The 16,392-nt window shown below is 38.8% G+C and overlaps 1 protein-coding gene across 2 annotated transcripts in view; it reads left to right on the top strand.

The window, feature by feature from the left end:
• The window catches only part of LOC308609099 (phosphatidylinositol-3,5-bisphosphate 3-phosphatase MTMR8-like), a 212,584-nt gene that overhangs the window by 53,088 nt on the left and 143,104 nt on the right, over positions 1 to 16,392 (top strand). For both annotated transcript variants that reach the window (XM_081222629.1, XM_081222630.1), the window contains exons 5-8: positions 6,351 to 6,479; positions 7,662 to 7,796; positions 10,508 to 10,640; positions 11,971 to 12,080. In XM_081222629.1, coding sequence (XP_081078755.1) covers positions 6,351 to 6,479; positions 7,662 to 7,796; positions 10,508 to 10,640; positions 11,971 to 12,080 — 507 coding nt within the window. The remainder of the gene's footprint in view (positions 1 to 6,350; positions 6,480 to 7,661; positions 7,797 to 10,507; positions 10,641 to 11,970; positions 12,081 to 16,392) is intronic.

Consider the following 16,392-nt stretch of genomic DNA (forward strand, 5'->3'; position numbering starts at 1 on the left):
GTTTTGATTTGCATTTCTCTAATGATTAGTGATGTTGAGCATTCTTTCATGTGTTTGTTGGCAATCTGTACATCTTCCTTGGAGAAATGTCTATTTAGGTCTTCTGCCCATTTTTGGATTGGGTTCTTTGTTTTATTGATATTCAGTTGTATGAGCTGCTTGTAAACTTTGGAGATTAATCCTTTGTCATTTTCTTCATTTGCAAATATTTTCTCCCATTCTGAGGGTTGTCTTTTCATCTTCTTTATGGTTTCCTTTGATGTGCAAAAGCTTTTACGTTTCATTAGGTCCCATTATTTTTATTTTTATTTCCATTTCTCTAGGAGGTGGGTCCAAAAGGATCTTGCTGTGATTTATGTCATAGAGTGTTCTGCCTATGTTTTCCTCTAAGAGTTTTATAGTGTCTGGTCTTACATTTAGGGCTTTAATCCATTTCGAGTTTATTTTTGTGTATGATGTTAGGCAGTGTTCTAATTTCATTCTTTTACATGTACCTGTCCAGTTTTCCCAGCACCACTTATTGAAGAGGCTGTCTTTTCTCCATTTTATATTCTTGCCTCCTTTATCAACATTAAGGTGACCATATGTAGGTGGGTTTATCTCTGCACTTTGTATCCTGTTCCTTTGACCTATATTTCTGTTTTTGTCACAGTACCATAGTGTCTTGATTACTCTAGCTTTGTAGTATAGTCTGAAGTCAGGGAGCCTGAATCCTCCAGCTCTGTCTTTCTTTCTCAAGAATGCTTTGGCTATTTGGGGTCTTTTGTGTTTCCATGCAAATTGTGCAATTTTTTGTTTTTGTTTTGTGAAAAATGCCACTGGTAGTTTGATAGAGATTGCATTGAATCTGTAGATTGCTTTGTGTATTATAGTCATTTTCACAATGTTGATTCTTCTAATTCAAGAACATGGTATATCTCTTCATCTATTTGTATCATCTTTGGTTTCTTTTATCACTGTCTTATAGTTTTCTGCATATAGGTCTTTTGTCTCCTTAGGTAGCTTTATTCGCAGGTATTTTATTTGTTTTGTTGCAGTGATAAATGGGAGTGTTTCCTTAATTTCTCTTTCTTATTTTTCATCATTAGTGTATAGGAATGCAAGAGATTTGTGTGCATTAATTTTGTATCCTGCTACTTTACCAAATTCATTGATTAGCTCTAGTAGTTTTTTGTAGCATGTTTAGGATTCTCTATATATAGTGTCATGTCATCTGCTAACAGTGAAAGTTTTACTTCTTTTCTGATTTGGATTCCTTTTATTTCTTTTCTTCTCTCGTTTCTGTCACTAAAACTTCCAAAACTGTGTTGAATAATAGTGTTGAGAGTGAACAACCTTGTCTTCTTCCTCATCTTAGAGGAAATCGTTTCATTTTTTCACCATTGAGAACAATGTTTGCTGTGGGATTTTCATGTATGGCCTTTATTATGTTGAGATACGTTCCGTGTATGCCTACTTTCTGGAGGGTTTTTATATAAATGGGTGTTGAATTTTGTCAAAAGCTTTTTCTCCATCTATTGAGATTATCATATGGTTCTTATCCTTCAGTTTGTTAATATGGTGTATCGCATTGATTGATTTGCATATATTGAAGAATCCTTGCATTCCTGGGATAGGCTCCACTTGATCATGGTGTATGATCCTTTTAATGTGCCGTTGGATTCTGTTTGCTAGTATTTTGTTGAGGATCTTTGCATCTATGTTCATAAGTGATATTGGCCTGTAGTTTTCTTTCTTTGTGACATCTTTGTCTGGTTTTGTTATCAGGGTGATGGTGGCGTCGTAGAATGAGTTTGGGAGTATTCCTCCCTCTACTATATTCTGGAAGAGTTTGAGAAGGATAGGTGCTAGTTCTTCTCTGAATGTTTGCTAGAATTCGCCTGTGAAGCTATCTGGTTCTCGGCTTTTGTTTGTTGGAAGATTCTTAATCACAGATTCAATTTCAGTGCTTGTGACTGGCCTATTTATATTTTCTATTTCTTCCTGGTTCAGTCTCATAAGGTTGTGCTTTTCTAAGAATTTGTCCATTTCTTCCAGGTTGTCCATTTTATTGACATAGAGTTTCTTGTAGTAATCTCTCCTGATCCTTTGTATTTCTGCAGTGTCAGTTGTTACTTCTCCTTCTTCATTTGTAATTCTGTTGATTTGAGTCTTCTCTCTTTTTTTCTTGATGAGTCTGGCTAATGGTTATCAATTTTGTTTATCTTCTCAAAGAACCAGCTTTTAGTTTTATTGATCTTTGCTATTGTTCCCTTCATTTCTTTTTCATTTATTTCTGATCTGATTTTTATGGTTTCTTTTCTTCTAGTAACTTTGGGTTTTTTTGGTTCTTCTTTTTCTAATTGCTTTAGGTGTAAGGTTAGGCTGTTCATTTGAGTTGTTTCTTGTTTCTTGAGGTAGGATTCTATTGCTATAATCTTCCCTCTTGGAACTGCTTTTACTGCATCCCAAAGGTTTTGGTTCATTGTGTTTTCATTGTCATTTGTTTCTAGGTATTTTTTATTTCCTCTTTGATTTCTTTAGTGATCTCTTTGTTATTTAGTAGCATACTGTTTATCCTCCATGTGTTTGTGTTTTTTATGTTTTTTTTTCCTGTAATTGATATCTAGTTTCATAGTGTTGTGGTCAGGAAAGGTACTTGATACAATTTCAATTTCCTTAAATTTACCAAGGCTTGATTTCTGACCGATGATATGATCTATCCTGGAGAATGTTCCATGAGCACTTGAAAAGAAATTGTATTCTGTTGTTTTTGTATGCAATGTCCTATAAGTTTCAATTAAGTCCATCTATTTTAATGTGTCATTTCAAGCTTGTGTTTTATTTATTTTCATTTTGGACGATGTGTGCATTGGGGAAACTGGATTGTTAAAGTCCCCTGTTATTATTGTGTAACTATCGATTTCCCCTTTGTTGTCTGTTAGCATCTTACCTATGTATTGATGTACTCCTACATTGGTGGCATAAATATTTACGATTGTTATATCTTCTTCTTGGATTGATTCCTTGATCATTATATGGTGTCCTTCTTGTCTGTTGTGATAGTGTTTATTTTAAAGTCTATTTTGTTTGATATGAGAATTGCTACTCTAGCTTTCTTTTATTTCCATTTGCATGGAATATCTTTTTCCATCCCCTCACTTTCAGTCTGTATGTATCCCTAGATCTGAGGTGGGTCTCTTCTAGACAGTATATATATGGGTCCTGTTTTTGTATCCTTTCAGCCAATCTGTGTACTTGTTTGGAGTATTGAATCCATTTACATTTAAAGTAATGATCAATGTGTATGCTCCTATTACCATTTTCTTAATTGCTTTGGATTTGTTATTGTAGGTCTTTTCCTTCCCTTGTCTCTCCTGTGTAGAGAAGTTCCTTTAGCATTTGTTGTGAAGCTGGTTGGGTGGTGCTGAATTCTCTTTGCATTTGCTTGTGTGTAAATATTTTAATTTCTCTGTTTAATCTGAATGAGATCGTTGCTCATTAAGAGTAATCTTGGTTGTAGGTTTTTCCATTTTATCACTTTAAATGTGCCCTGCCACTCCCTTCTTGCTTACAGAGTTTCTGCTAAATATCAGCGGTTAACCTTATAGGGATTCCCTTTTATGTTATTTGTTGTTTTTCCCTTCCTCCTTTTAATATTTGTTCTTTGTATTTAATTTTTGATAGTTTGATTAATATGTGTCTTGGCGTGTTTCTCCTTGGATTTATCCTGTATGGGACTCTGTGCTTCCTGGACTTGATTGACTATTTCCATTCCCATATTAAGGAAATTTTCAACAATAATCACTTCAAATATTTTGTCAGTCTGTTTCTTTTTCTCTTCTTCTTCTGGAACCCCTATAATTCAAATGTTGGTGTGTTTAATGTTGTCCCAGAAGTCTCTGAGACTGTCATGAATTCTTTTCATTCTTTTTTCTTTATTCTTCTCTGCGGTAGTTATTTCCACTATTTCATCGTGCAGGTCAGTTATCTGTTCTTCTGCTTCAGTTAATTTGCTGTTGATTCCTTGTATAGAATTTTTAATTTCATTTATTGTGTGGTTCCTCATTGTTTGCTCTTTAGTTCTTCTAGGTTAAATGTTTCTTTTATTTTCTTCATTCTATTTCGAAGATTTTGGATCATTTTTAGTATCATTACTCTGAATACTTTTTCAGGTAGACTGCCTATTTCCTCTTCATCTGTTTAGTCTAGTAGGTTTTTACCTTTCTCGTTCATCTGCTGCATATTTCTCTGTCTTCTCATTTTGTTTAACTTACTGTGTTTGGGGTCTCCTTTTTGCAGCCTGCAGGTTCGTGGTTCCTGTTGCTTTTGGTGTCTTCCCCCAGTGGGTAAGGTTGGTTCAGTGCGTTGTTTATGCTTCCTGGTGGAGTGTACTGGTGCCTGTGTTCTGATGGATGAGGTTGGATCTTGTCTTTCTGGTGGGCAGGACCACGTCTGGTGGTGTGTTTTGGGGTGTCTGTGACCTTATTATGATTTTATGCAGCCTCTCTGCTAATGGATCATGTTGTGTTCCTGTCTTGCTGTTGTTTGTCATGGGGTGTCCATCACTGGACCTTGCTGGTTGTTGAATGGAGCTGGGTCTTAGCGTTGAGTTGGAAATCTCTGGGAGAGCTCTCGCCAATTGATACTCCGTGGGGCCGGGAGGTCTCTGGTGGTCCAATGTCCTGAACTCAGCTCTCCCACTTTGGAGACTCAGGCCTGACACCCGGCCGGAGCACCAAGACACAGTCAGCCACACGTCTCAGAAGAAAAGGGAGAAAAAAAAAAGAAAATGTAAATAAAGTAAAATAATGTTATTAAAATAAAAAATAAAAAAAAATTAAATAAAAAAAATTTAAAAAGTAATTAAAGAAAAAAAGAAGAGAGCAACGAAACCAGTAAACAAAGCCACCAATTATAACAAGTGCTGAAAACTATACTAAGATAAACATAAAATCAGAAACTAGTCAGTTACATACAGCAAAAACCCCAAGTCTACAGTTGCTCCCAAAGTCCAGTACCTCAATTTTGGGTTGATTCATTGTCTATTCAGGTATTCCAGATATGCAGGGTACATCAAGTTGATTGTTGCTATTTAATCCACTGCTCCTGAAGCTGCCCAGAGAAATTTCCCTTTCTCTTCCTTGTTCGCACATCTCCTGGGGTTCAGCTTTAGATTTGGCCCCTCCTCTGCATGTAGGTCCCCCTCTGGCGTCTGGCCTTCGCCCAGACAGGAGGGTGTTCAAGGAACGGTTGATTAGCTTGCCTTGGGTCACTCAGTCCATGGGGATGGAGGGGTACCGAATGTGGGGTGAGCCTGCAGTGGCAGACGCCAAGGTGACATTGCAACAGCCTGAGGCGTGCCATGTGTTCTCCCGAGGAAGTTGTCCCTAGAACACGGGACCCTGGCAGTGGCGTGCTGCCCAGGCTTCTGGGAGGAGAGGTGTGGATAGTGACCTGTGCTTTCACACAGGATTCTTGGTGGCTGCAGCAGCAGCCTTAGCCTTTCATGCCTGTCTCTGTTGTCCACGCTGATAGCCGCAGTCGTGCCCGTCTCTGGAGCTCATTTATGCGATGCTCCAAATACCCTCTCCTTGTGCACCCTGAAACAATGGTCTCTTGCCTGTTAGGCAAGTCCATACTCTCTCCCAGACTCCCCGCCAGTTAGCTGTGTTGCACTAGCCCCCTTCAGGCTGTGTTCACACAGTCAACCCCTGTCCTGTCCCTGGGATCTGAACTCCGAAGCCCAAGCCTCAGCTCCCAGTCCCTGCCTGCCCCAATACATGAGCAGACAAACCTCTCAGGCCGGTGAGTGCTGGTCGGCACTGATCCTCTGTGCAAGAATCTCTCCGCTTTGCCCTCTGCACCCCTATTGCTGCATTCTCCTCTGTGGCTCCAAAGCTTCCCCCCCACCACCCTCGTCTCTGCCAGTGAAGGGGCTTCCCAGTGTGTGGAAACTTTCTTCCTTCACAGCTCCCTCCCAGAGGTGCACGTCCCATCCCTTTTCTTTTGTCTCTGTTTTTTTCTTTTTTCTTTTGCCCTACCCTGGTAAGTGGGGAGTTTCTTGCCTTTTGGGAAGTCTGAGATCTTCTGCCAGCGTTCAGTAGATGTTCTGCAGGAGTTGTTCCACATGTAGATGTATTTTTCATGTATTTTTAGGGAGGATGGTGATCTCCACATCTTACTCCTCCACCATCTTGAATGTCCTCTCATCAAGGATAAGTTTGTTCTTATTTCTGAGGAATGGATGATTCTAGATGATAAATAACAGACAGCTAATTCTTGAGTGATTGCTATTCTAACCTGTTGCTAGCAGGTAAAAATATGTAAAAAAAATTGAGTTTAAAAAAATTGAGTTTATTTTGTTTTAGATATGCAGTACCTACCCTCCTGAAATAGTGGTTCCTAAATCTGTTACATTGGGAACGTTGGTTGGAAGTTCGAAGTTCAGAAGTAAAGAACGTGTGCCTGTGCTTTCCTACCTCTACAAAGAGAACAATGTGAGTTGAGCAAACTTATCTCATGAGAACTTAACTTGGTGCTAGAAGAACTGGGTTTAAGTCACACCATTGCCACTTACTAGCTATGTGACCTCAAGCAAGTTACTTCTCTGAACTTTAGTACTTCTGAGAGTTTTTAAGTGTGTAATATGAGAGGAAAATATATGTATACTTTGTAAATTTTAAAGTGTTGTGCAGATGTTAAGTGGCATTTGTAGTGCATTCATTTATTTCTTTTCTTTGTGGGCTTCTGCTTGATGGCAAGTTGTTGAATAAAAGAGAACAGCTGTATGAAAGGATATTTGGGCACTGTGGCCTCCCACTAGAACACAGATGTCCTTGATTCTTTCTCACTATTTTCATACAATTTAAGGTAGTAGGGGAATATTTCACTTGACTCCTCTATTTGAGTTCCCTTCCATAGGAAGGGATAATAGTTCTTGCCTCTTGTGGTCTCTCTGAGACCTGGAATTAGACAAACAGTCAAGTTCTCAGGTAGGCAACTCTCAAGTGCTAAAAAGTACAGTAATACAAGTGGGTGTCTTTGTGTCAAACTATCGAAGTAAGCAGACTCCATAAAAAACACACCAAAGTGTAATGCAGTTCACTAATTATTACCAGATGTATCTGCTAAATAGCTATGTTGTTTTCCTATTGAAATGGCTTGAAACAAACCAGCCCTCTGATTTGGCATTAACTCCTGAAATGAGTGAACCCTGTTCTCTTAAGAGACTCTAGGTCTTTGAATTCTGCTGTCACTGTGAACCTCTGGTTTATATGGATTATATTACTGGGACTATAAAAAGAAAGAAAGCTTCAGGTAAATACTAGCCTAATACATATTGAAAATAGATAGAATTTTATTAAGGAAACACTCAGGGTGTGATTTTCTTGTAGTCTGGATTTGCCGAGACTGGGTTGGGAATCATAACCATGTAGAAGAAAAAAAAGACTATCAGAGCAACAGTTTGTGGTAATACAACCCACATGCTGGAGTGGGGACGGAGGCAGGAGGTTGAGCCCAATGTCAGTGGAATGCCTGGGCTTCAGAGCTACATTTCTTTTTACTTCACTATCCTGAGTTGTCTCATCCTCTTCTTCTACTCACTGAACATGGGATCAAGGAGGATTTTTGACCACCTGTACATTTGACCACTCAACTGTTATATTTTTTCCTTACAGGCTGCCATTTGCCGCTGTAGCCAGCCTCTGTCTGGATTTTATACTCGTTGCATAGATGATGAGCTCCTGCTAGAGGCTATTAACCAGGCGAACCCAGGGAGCCAGTTTATGTATGTTGTAGACACAAGACCAAAGGTATCTATGTATCAATGACCTCTCTAATACCCCTACTTTACTCATGTTATAATCCCCTTCCCCATATGTTGAGCTTTGCAGTGTTAATGGGAAAGTTAGGTTTGTGTATATGGGCTTATTATGTCATAACTGTGTAAAATCATTTGAGTAAGCCATTTGGAACTCCTTTTATCATAGCTGTCACTGTCAAGCAAGACTATGAGAAGGTACTTTGAACAACTTAGTCTTGCCACTGCCTGTGAATGTCACAGAGCGGAGGGTCCTCAGATCAACCTAAACTCTCTGCATTAATTCCTTGATCCTCAACATTTTGTCTAGCTTTAATAAGGGATTTTAGAGTAATTAATTGTGCCCCACAAGGCAAGTAAAGGACAGATTTCCTTTTCTTAAAGGCTGTTCTTTTCACAAACAGCCCCAGAAAGAAATAATTTTGCTTATACTTTGATATGTTGACTGTGGATGATTAGGAGGTTTCATTGCTCACTAGGGATTGCTAAGTCAGTGATTTATATTCTAAGCCTAAGCCAGGTGGTTGTGACTTCAGAGTTAAGCAATTGGTTATGCTTGAAACCAGATAGTGGTTTTAGACAGATGTCTGCCCATTTTGGGGATCTCTCACTGACTGTTCTGCAGGGCTACCTAGAACTGACTGGGCTCAATAGCTAAAATAATTTCCCTTTCTCCTCAGGTACCATCCTTCAGTTTCTCAGAACTTTGCTGTCTTGCTTCAACTATAACTGTGTTTGACATTCTGGGGTTAGAAAGAGTTTAATCAAGTCTGTGTCTTCCATCGGTATTAGTCTTAAAATGGTAAAGAGAAGTACTAAGCTTTTGAAAAACTAAAGGATTGATGCCCTTTGTCCAAATGAAAGACCAAAAAGTCCTTTTTAATAGGTCCCTTTTTCCTCTCTCAGAGAGCCTAGAAATGTCTAGCAACACTCCTCTTCTGGATAGCTAGATATATACTTTTAGTAGAAACTGTATTGTAGTGACAAAGTTACATTCTTAGGAGTCAGTCAAATCTGGAGTCAGATCCTGCCTTCAGCTTTTATCCATATGATCCTGGTTGAAATTGGTTCACGTCTCTGAACTTGTTTCCTTATGGAAATAATAATAGTACCTATCTTTAGGAGCTGTCATGAGGATTAAATGAGATAATATAAGTGAAGGATCTAGCACAGTGTCTGGCACATACATACTAGGGGCTTAGTAAATATTATATGTTCTTTCCTACTTGAACGTTAGGCTGCTAATATGTAGCAGTTTCTCAGATATGCAAGTCCTGTTCCCAAAGAGTGTATACTGGTATGATGTAGCTAGCTATCTGTAGTAGCTGACCTTTCTACTGCTGCCCAGACCTGGGTAGGGACTGCTGTAATTATTGTTTCATTTGCTGAAGCATCCATCAGTCATAACAAACTTTTTTGTTAGTAGGTGGCTGTTGCTTACACCTCCTCAGGTGTCCCATTGATTTGTCATAAATTTAATGAAAGCTCAGTGACATTCTTTGTGTGATAAGAGATCAAAATTACCATCATGTTTCTCCCTTTAACAAATACCCTGCATTCTAAATAAAATATGTTGACATGTAGATTTTTCTTCCCTGCATGTGTTAATGTGAATAGTTTGTGCTTTTGAGGTTTTTAATGGCATTCTTTTTTATTAATACAAAAACTACACCCTATCCATATACATTCTCCCCCTACCTTCTGAAATGCACAATAATGGGAGATTAGAAAATAGGCCTGGAAAACAGAAAATCATTTAATTACTAAGATGGTTATAATCATATAAGATATCTTGGCTGCTTTCTAGTTTTTTTTTATATATAAATTTATGTATTTTTCGCTGTGTTGTGTCTTCATTGCTGCGCACGGGCTTTCTCTAGTTGCAGCGAGTGGGAGCTACTCTTTGTTGCGGTGCGCGGGCTTCTCATTGCGGTGGCTTCTCTTATTGCGGCTCACGGGCTTAGTTGCTCCGTGGCATGTGGGATCTTCCCAGACCAGGGATCGAACCCATGTCCCCTGCATTGGAAGGCAGATTCTCAACCCACTGTGCCACCAGGGAAGCCCCTTTCTAGATTTTGGATTAGTATCTCCTCTCTGCAAGTCTCATTTACTCACTACCCCACCCAACATTCTTCATATGACCTAGAAGTATTCTGATTACCACAAGCTGAATATAGTGTAAAAACAGCTCTTGGTATCTCCATTTCAATGTTATCAGTGAATGAAAGTCATTTATCTTATGCAGTCATGTTTTAGACATTTTTCTAGAGTAGCTATTTATAATTAATTGGCCCTGAAGTTCTTAGACTTCTTTCTAGAGTTTCTCAGTAATAAGGATTTTTGAACTTTCACATGTTTCTCAGTATAAAGCCCATTTGTTTGTGATAGGAAGCTCAAAATTATTATTTTAGTTCTTCAGATCAGATATCCTCATAGCTGCCATATCCTTCTATCAATCTCTTAAGCAGGGTTTTAGTAATAAAATAAAAACACTAAATCTCCTTCTCTTTCCCTATACTACTGTTACTTAAGATACCTGATCTAAATGTCAGTGAGATTCTCTTCATTCCAGAATGTGCACTATGTGATCTAACTTATTTTTAAATGGGTAAGATTTAAAACTGTTTAGAATGAAGCCTTGAGATTGATGAACCATGTTCTTTTATCATCTGCCCGATCTGTTCTATGTCCTCTATATTGCAGTTAAATGCCATGGCCAACCGAGCAGCTGGGAAGGGTTATGAAAATGAAGACAACTATGCCAACATTCGCTTCAGGTTCATGGGCATTGAGAACATCCATGTGATGCGGAGCAGCCTGCAGAAACTCTTGGAAGGTACAGGGATTTCACCTGGGCTAGGCCAGAGGCTATATAGCTTGCATAATTATGTAAGCAAAAAGTATGCCTGATTTTGTGGTGAAACATAAAAGCAGCCAGGTGAGCAGAATCAACAGGTGATAAGATTTTTGACTATAGTATAAATCCAGTTTGCATAGATAGTACTGAATTATAGCAGTGTTGGTCTGACAGAGGAACTACAATGTTTAGTTTTCATAACTCTGTGGAGTTCATCTGGGTTTAGTGGCTATGGAAATAATTTCTCTCTATAGAATTACAGAGACTGCTGTATAGGGGTGGGTAGGTCAACATAAATATAAATGAACTGGGATTTATTTCACCTTCCTCATTTAATCTGCTGTAAGGAGTCAGTCCAGTTTCATCACTGTGCTTATGAAGGGGGCAAATTTAGACTTCAAAGGAATAAAGCTGCTATCAGACAATTTGGGTCATCTGTCATCACCGCAATGTAATTGGGATCAGAATGGGGGCAAGGTGAGATCAGGGCTTTATAGGACTCTTGAGTCTAGAACATTTCTCCCAAAACCACTACCCAGGGTTCCATGATGTGGTATGTCATCTCAGGCAAACATAGGGAAAACCTGCCCTTGTTAAGTGAACTCCTTGTTCTTCCTCTCTTTGCTTCAATTGTTCACTTATGCTGTCTGCCAGGACCTCTCCCTTACACAACCCTTATCAGATCCTGTCTTCTCAGTCTGCAGCCCTTTTAGGATATTAATGTTCCTCTTCATTGGGCGTCTTCCTCCTTTCTTTTTTGTCCCAGAATATTCTATAGTAGGAGTGTAAGAGGACTTTTTGCAGATTTTTTGAGGCAAAAGATTGCCCTCTGCTGCATAACCAGTGCAAAATACATGAAAATTAACTGATGTTTTTTTCAACCTGTTGAGACAGCACAGGGCTGCAAGGGAGTAGGTGGGGATGTGGAAGCAGAGACAGATGTTAAGGGTCTACAAAGTTAGGCTCAGTAGGAGGAGTTAAGATGGGGATCAAATGTGTTTTCTAATCAGAGGAGGTGTGAGTATTTTCCTGTGGATGCTGACTCAGTCTTCTGGCTCTGTTCTTCAGAGATCTCTGTGGGCTTGGGGTGGGTTCTACAAGTCAAGAAAGCAGAGACCCGAACTAGGAGATGCGGTAGGCTCTAGCCCTAGTCCTGTCCCTGATTCACTGTGTGGTTTCCAACTAATCATTTAACCTTTCTGTGCCTCAGCTTCCTCATTTACAAAATGGGGATCCACTTTGTCCCCTTTCTTGGTGAATAAACTGAGGTAATTGTGAATTTCAATCTCTGCTTCCTTTTCTACCTTAGTTTGTGAACTGAAAACTCCAACAATGAGTGAATTTCTTAGCGGCTTGGAGAGCTCAGGGTGGTTGAGACACATTAAAGCTATTATGGATGCTGGAATTTTCATTGCAAAGGTAATAATCAGGACTTTCAAGAACTTGCACTGACTTAATTATGGGATCTCTTGAGGTAGCAGTGTATTCGTGGTGGAAAGAATATTGGAAAAAAAAACCTGGTTTCTAGATTCAAGTCAGCCACTAATTTACTGTGTGCCCTTGGAAAATTTCTTCCCTTCTCTGGGCCTCAGTTTCTCTGTCTGTAAAACAAGGTGGTTCTACTAGAATCTAATGGTATAAGTTTTGGGGGACCCACTGAACTCTTTGAGAATATGATTGACCCTCTGCCCCTAGAAAAATGTACATATGGCTATACATACAGAAAATAGACCTTAATTTCAGGAGGTACACAGACCCCAGATCTCAAGTTAAAAACTCTTAGATAATCTCTCATGGTCCTTCCAGCTCAAATATTCTCATAGTCTTTCCAGCTCAAATACTTTGATGTATTTTTGTGTTGATTCTAAGGTATCAAGTGGAAGTAAGTCTGGATGTAAAATAAATGCAGAGCTTGTGTTTCTATGGGTTTTCAGAGCTCTGAGTATAAAGCAGACTTTTCTGACTTCTTTGTCTAAGTCTGCCTCTGAATGCAGTCTAAGTAGGCTTCATCACTCATTTATGCTGACTGACGTATTTTCTGACCTTCAGAACCCTGGCTTCTGTATCATTTGTTAGGTGATGTTTAAAAAAAAACAGAAGAAGAAATTTGGAGTGTACATTTTCTCATTTTGAAGTTTTGTTTATACATTCCTACATGAAAACTTGCTCTTTTCACCACACCCCTATTATTTGGTAGAAGTAAAGAAAAGGAGAGAATCACTCTTCACCTCTCTGCTGTCATTTTTTCAATTGAAGATAATGAGATTTATAGCTTCTGGCTTAAAAGGTTTTTAAAGAGTGTGTGTAATTAACTGTCTTAAATATCCAGCCCTATTGTTTTCCAATTTCCTAGTCCTGTTGCCTACATTTTTCACTGTAATTTATTATTTGTGCTTACTATGTGACCCCCTTGGTCATTTCAAGCCCACTGTTCTAGCCATTCTTTATACTGTTCCTTTTTCGCATGCCCTATACCCATACATTTCTATTTCCTTTCTGAAACATACTTTATTAGACCAAAGAGAGAGAGAATGGAGAAGAGGGATAGATTTGATAGACCATACAACCTCAGAAATATTGGTTGAATTAAAATGAGTGGATGAAAAAGATAGGCTTGTGATTGCATGATTATCCTGTGCTTCCCATCTCCATCAGTACCTATCCAGTATCCCAAGCTTGAAAACTCAGTCAGCCTTGAATTCTCTCTCTTCCCCTCCATCTGGCAATTGCCTCATCCTGTCAGTTCTCCTCAAAAGCGTTTCTCAAATATCCGTTCTTCCCCACCTCTGCCTTAAGTACTATAACTTCCTGACTGGTTTACTTGTCTCTAGTAGTTGCTCCCCCCAGTATGGCCACCAGATTGCTTCTAAAGCCATCTTTCTTGAGCACATATGATAATGTCAATTTAAACTCAAAATCTTCCAATGGTTCCCCATTGCCCATAAGACCCTGGTAATTAGTGAGATTCTTTTTGCTCTCAAAAACGCTATAGTATCCCTCACTCTCTCGTTTTGTCTCTCATTATCTTTATTTTATTTATTTTTTTCTCATTACAAAAGTTATACATGTACGTTATCTAAGAAGTAAACATTTCAGAAATATATAACATAAAATGTAAATATTCCCTGTAGTTTGCCCCACGACACACACTATTGATAGTTTAATGTATGCTGCTAGATCAGTACTATTTGAACTTTCTGTGATGATGGAAATGTTCTGGATCTGTATTAATACAATAGCCACTAGCCACATGTGGCAGCTGTGCATTTGAAATGTGGCTAGTGAGAGTGAGGAACTGAATTTTTAATTTTATTTAGTTTTGATCAATTTAAATTTAAATAGCCACTTGTGGCTAGTGACCACCATATTGGACAGTACAGGTCTAGAATTTTTCAACATATATATAATTACATATATTATTACTAATTTGTAAAAATGAGATTATATTATGCATATTTTTCTGCAACTAACTTTTTATACTTAATGTATGGTGAACATTTTCCAGGTCAGTTCAGTCAATGTGACCTCATTCTTTTCAGTGACTGTATAATATTCCATTAAGTGAATTTATCATGGTCCCTGTTCATGGGCAATTCAGTTATTCACATTTTTCACAAATGCAGACATTGTTGCATCAAATATCCTTGAACATATATCTTTATATGTGTGTGCATTCCTAAAAGTGGATTTTCAGTTGAAGAGTATGAATATTTCAGACTTTACTAGATGTGGCCAAATTGCCCTTCAAATAGGATGCACCAGTTTCCATTCCCACCAACAATGCCTCTTTCTCCATATAGCCACCAATGGTTATCATCAATCTTTTTAATCTTTGCCAATTTGAATAGGTTATGCATTGCATTTTATGTCATGTTTTAATTTGCATTTCTTTAATCATTAGTGATATTGTGCATCTTTTCCTGTCCACCAGTGACTTTTCACTCCATTTGGAGTCTTAAGGAAAGAGAATAGTTGCTACTATTAGGCCTCTGATACTATCTGCAGTATGTGGTTAACTGAGGAGTTTAAAAGGTTGAGAAACTTTTTTCCAGATCTCTCTAACTCTTGTCTTACTTGCAACCTGACTATCCTTCTAGGAATATCATTTCTTTTGTACCTTCTACTACAAAGGTTACTCATTTTCCCACACCCCATGAACTGCACGGTCCATGACAGGTTCAATACTCCCCTTGCTCCTTACAAAACTCCTTCCTCCTTTTAGGTCTATTGCAGCTAGCTATACCTCTCTGTACCTCTCCTAGTGACTCTTCTTTCTCCATTAAGGTCTTTGGAAACCACTTTAGGTAGGTGGTTTCCTCTCCATCCTGATTCTTCCTCTCAATCCCAGGAGTTTTGAATGTCCCTGTACAACCTATAAAACACTCTGCACTGATAGTTCTTTGAGCTTTTTACTCCAGTTCTTACACTCTTACTCCAGCTAACCTGGTTCTTCTGTCCCATGGAGACCTCTACACTTTTAACTCCACTTTTCCCACCTTTTCCTACCTTCTTCCATATCAAGCCAAAACCTAGTGGTGTAGCACCTCATCTATTCCACCTTGCCTCTTTATCCTTCCACTCTACCTGCCCTGTTAATCCCATTCATTCTCTACTTTCTCTGCTCTTATGCCCTGACAACTAAACATTGCCACAAAGAAATAAATCCCATAGCCATGTTACTTGGTATAATTACAGATCTATGGTCTATAATATTGACTGTAGTCCTATAGTCTTAGGACCACTTAACAGTCATTTTATGTGTCCCTGATTGGTTCCCAGCCCTGTTCCACCAAGCAGATATTCTTAATTTGTATTTTACTTTCAAGCTGGCTACACCACTGTTACTCCTCTCTCGGTAAGCACATATTCAGGCATGTCTCCTCCTTTATAGAAAAATAGAGGTAATCTCTCATCTTCCCACTACTATTCTTACCAACTTTTTTTTGCTCCTTTCTTGCTATCTCAGAGGAAATGGTGCCTCATCTTCTGTGTAAAACTAATCCCTTTACCTGTATTCTTAATCCCATCCCCTCCTTCTTCAAGGAACCTCTTTCCCCTACATTTTCAAACTTTTCCTTTCACTGGCTTCATCCCTCAGAAATACACTCAATACTTTCTTATTCCTAAGAAAAATAACTTTTCTTATTCTCTTCTAGTTACTGTTCTCTTTCCTCTTGCTTAGAGATTTCTTGAAAGTAATTGGCCTTCCCTATTCGCACTTCCTCACCCTCCCTTCACTCTTCAGTTCACTGTGATCCAGTTTACATACCATTACTACTGTTCTTGCTGAGGTCACTAATGGCCCCTAACTTGTCAATCTCAGGGTCACTCTTTAATCTTTATTCTATTTTGACCACTCTGCTGCATTTGACATTGTTATCCCCTTTCTCTTTGAACCATTTTTATAGTTCTGGCCTTAATCCCACTGCTACTCCCTGGTTCTCTTTCTACCTTTCAGGCTTCTTTTTCACAAGCTGACTCCTGTAATAGCCCCCCCCCCCTCCACTTCCTCTACTTTCCCTTTAAACTTTACTACTTTCTAAGGTCTTTCCTTTTCTCACTTTGATCACTGCCTGGACAGCACCAGCCATACACAGTTTCCACTACCATCTGTATTCATATAGTGGTCAAATCTATACTCTGACTCAGATTCCTCCTTCTCCTGAACTCCAGACCCACATATGCAGTTGTCCGCTGGATGCTCCATTAGATGTCCCTCAACTACCTCAGA

This window comes from Mesoplodon bidens, assembly GCF_964165515.1.
Source record: "Mesoplodon bidens genome assembly, chromosome: X".
Taxonomy (NCBI): domain Eukaryota; kingdom Metazoa; phylum Chordata; class Mammalia; order Artiodactyla; family Ziphiidae; genus Mesoplodon; species Mesoplodon bidens.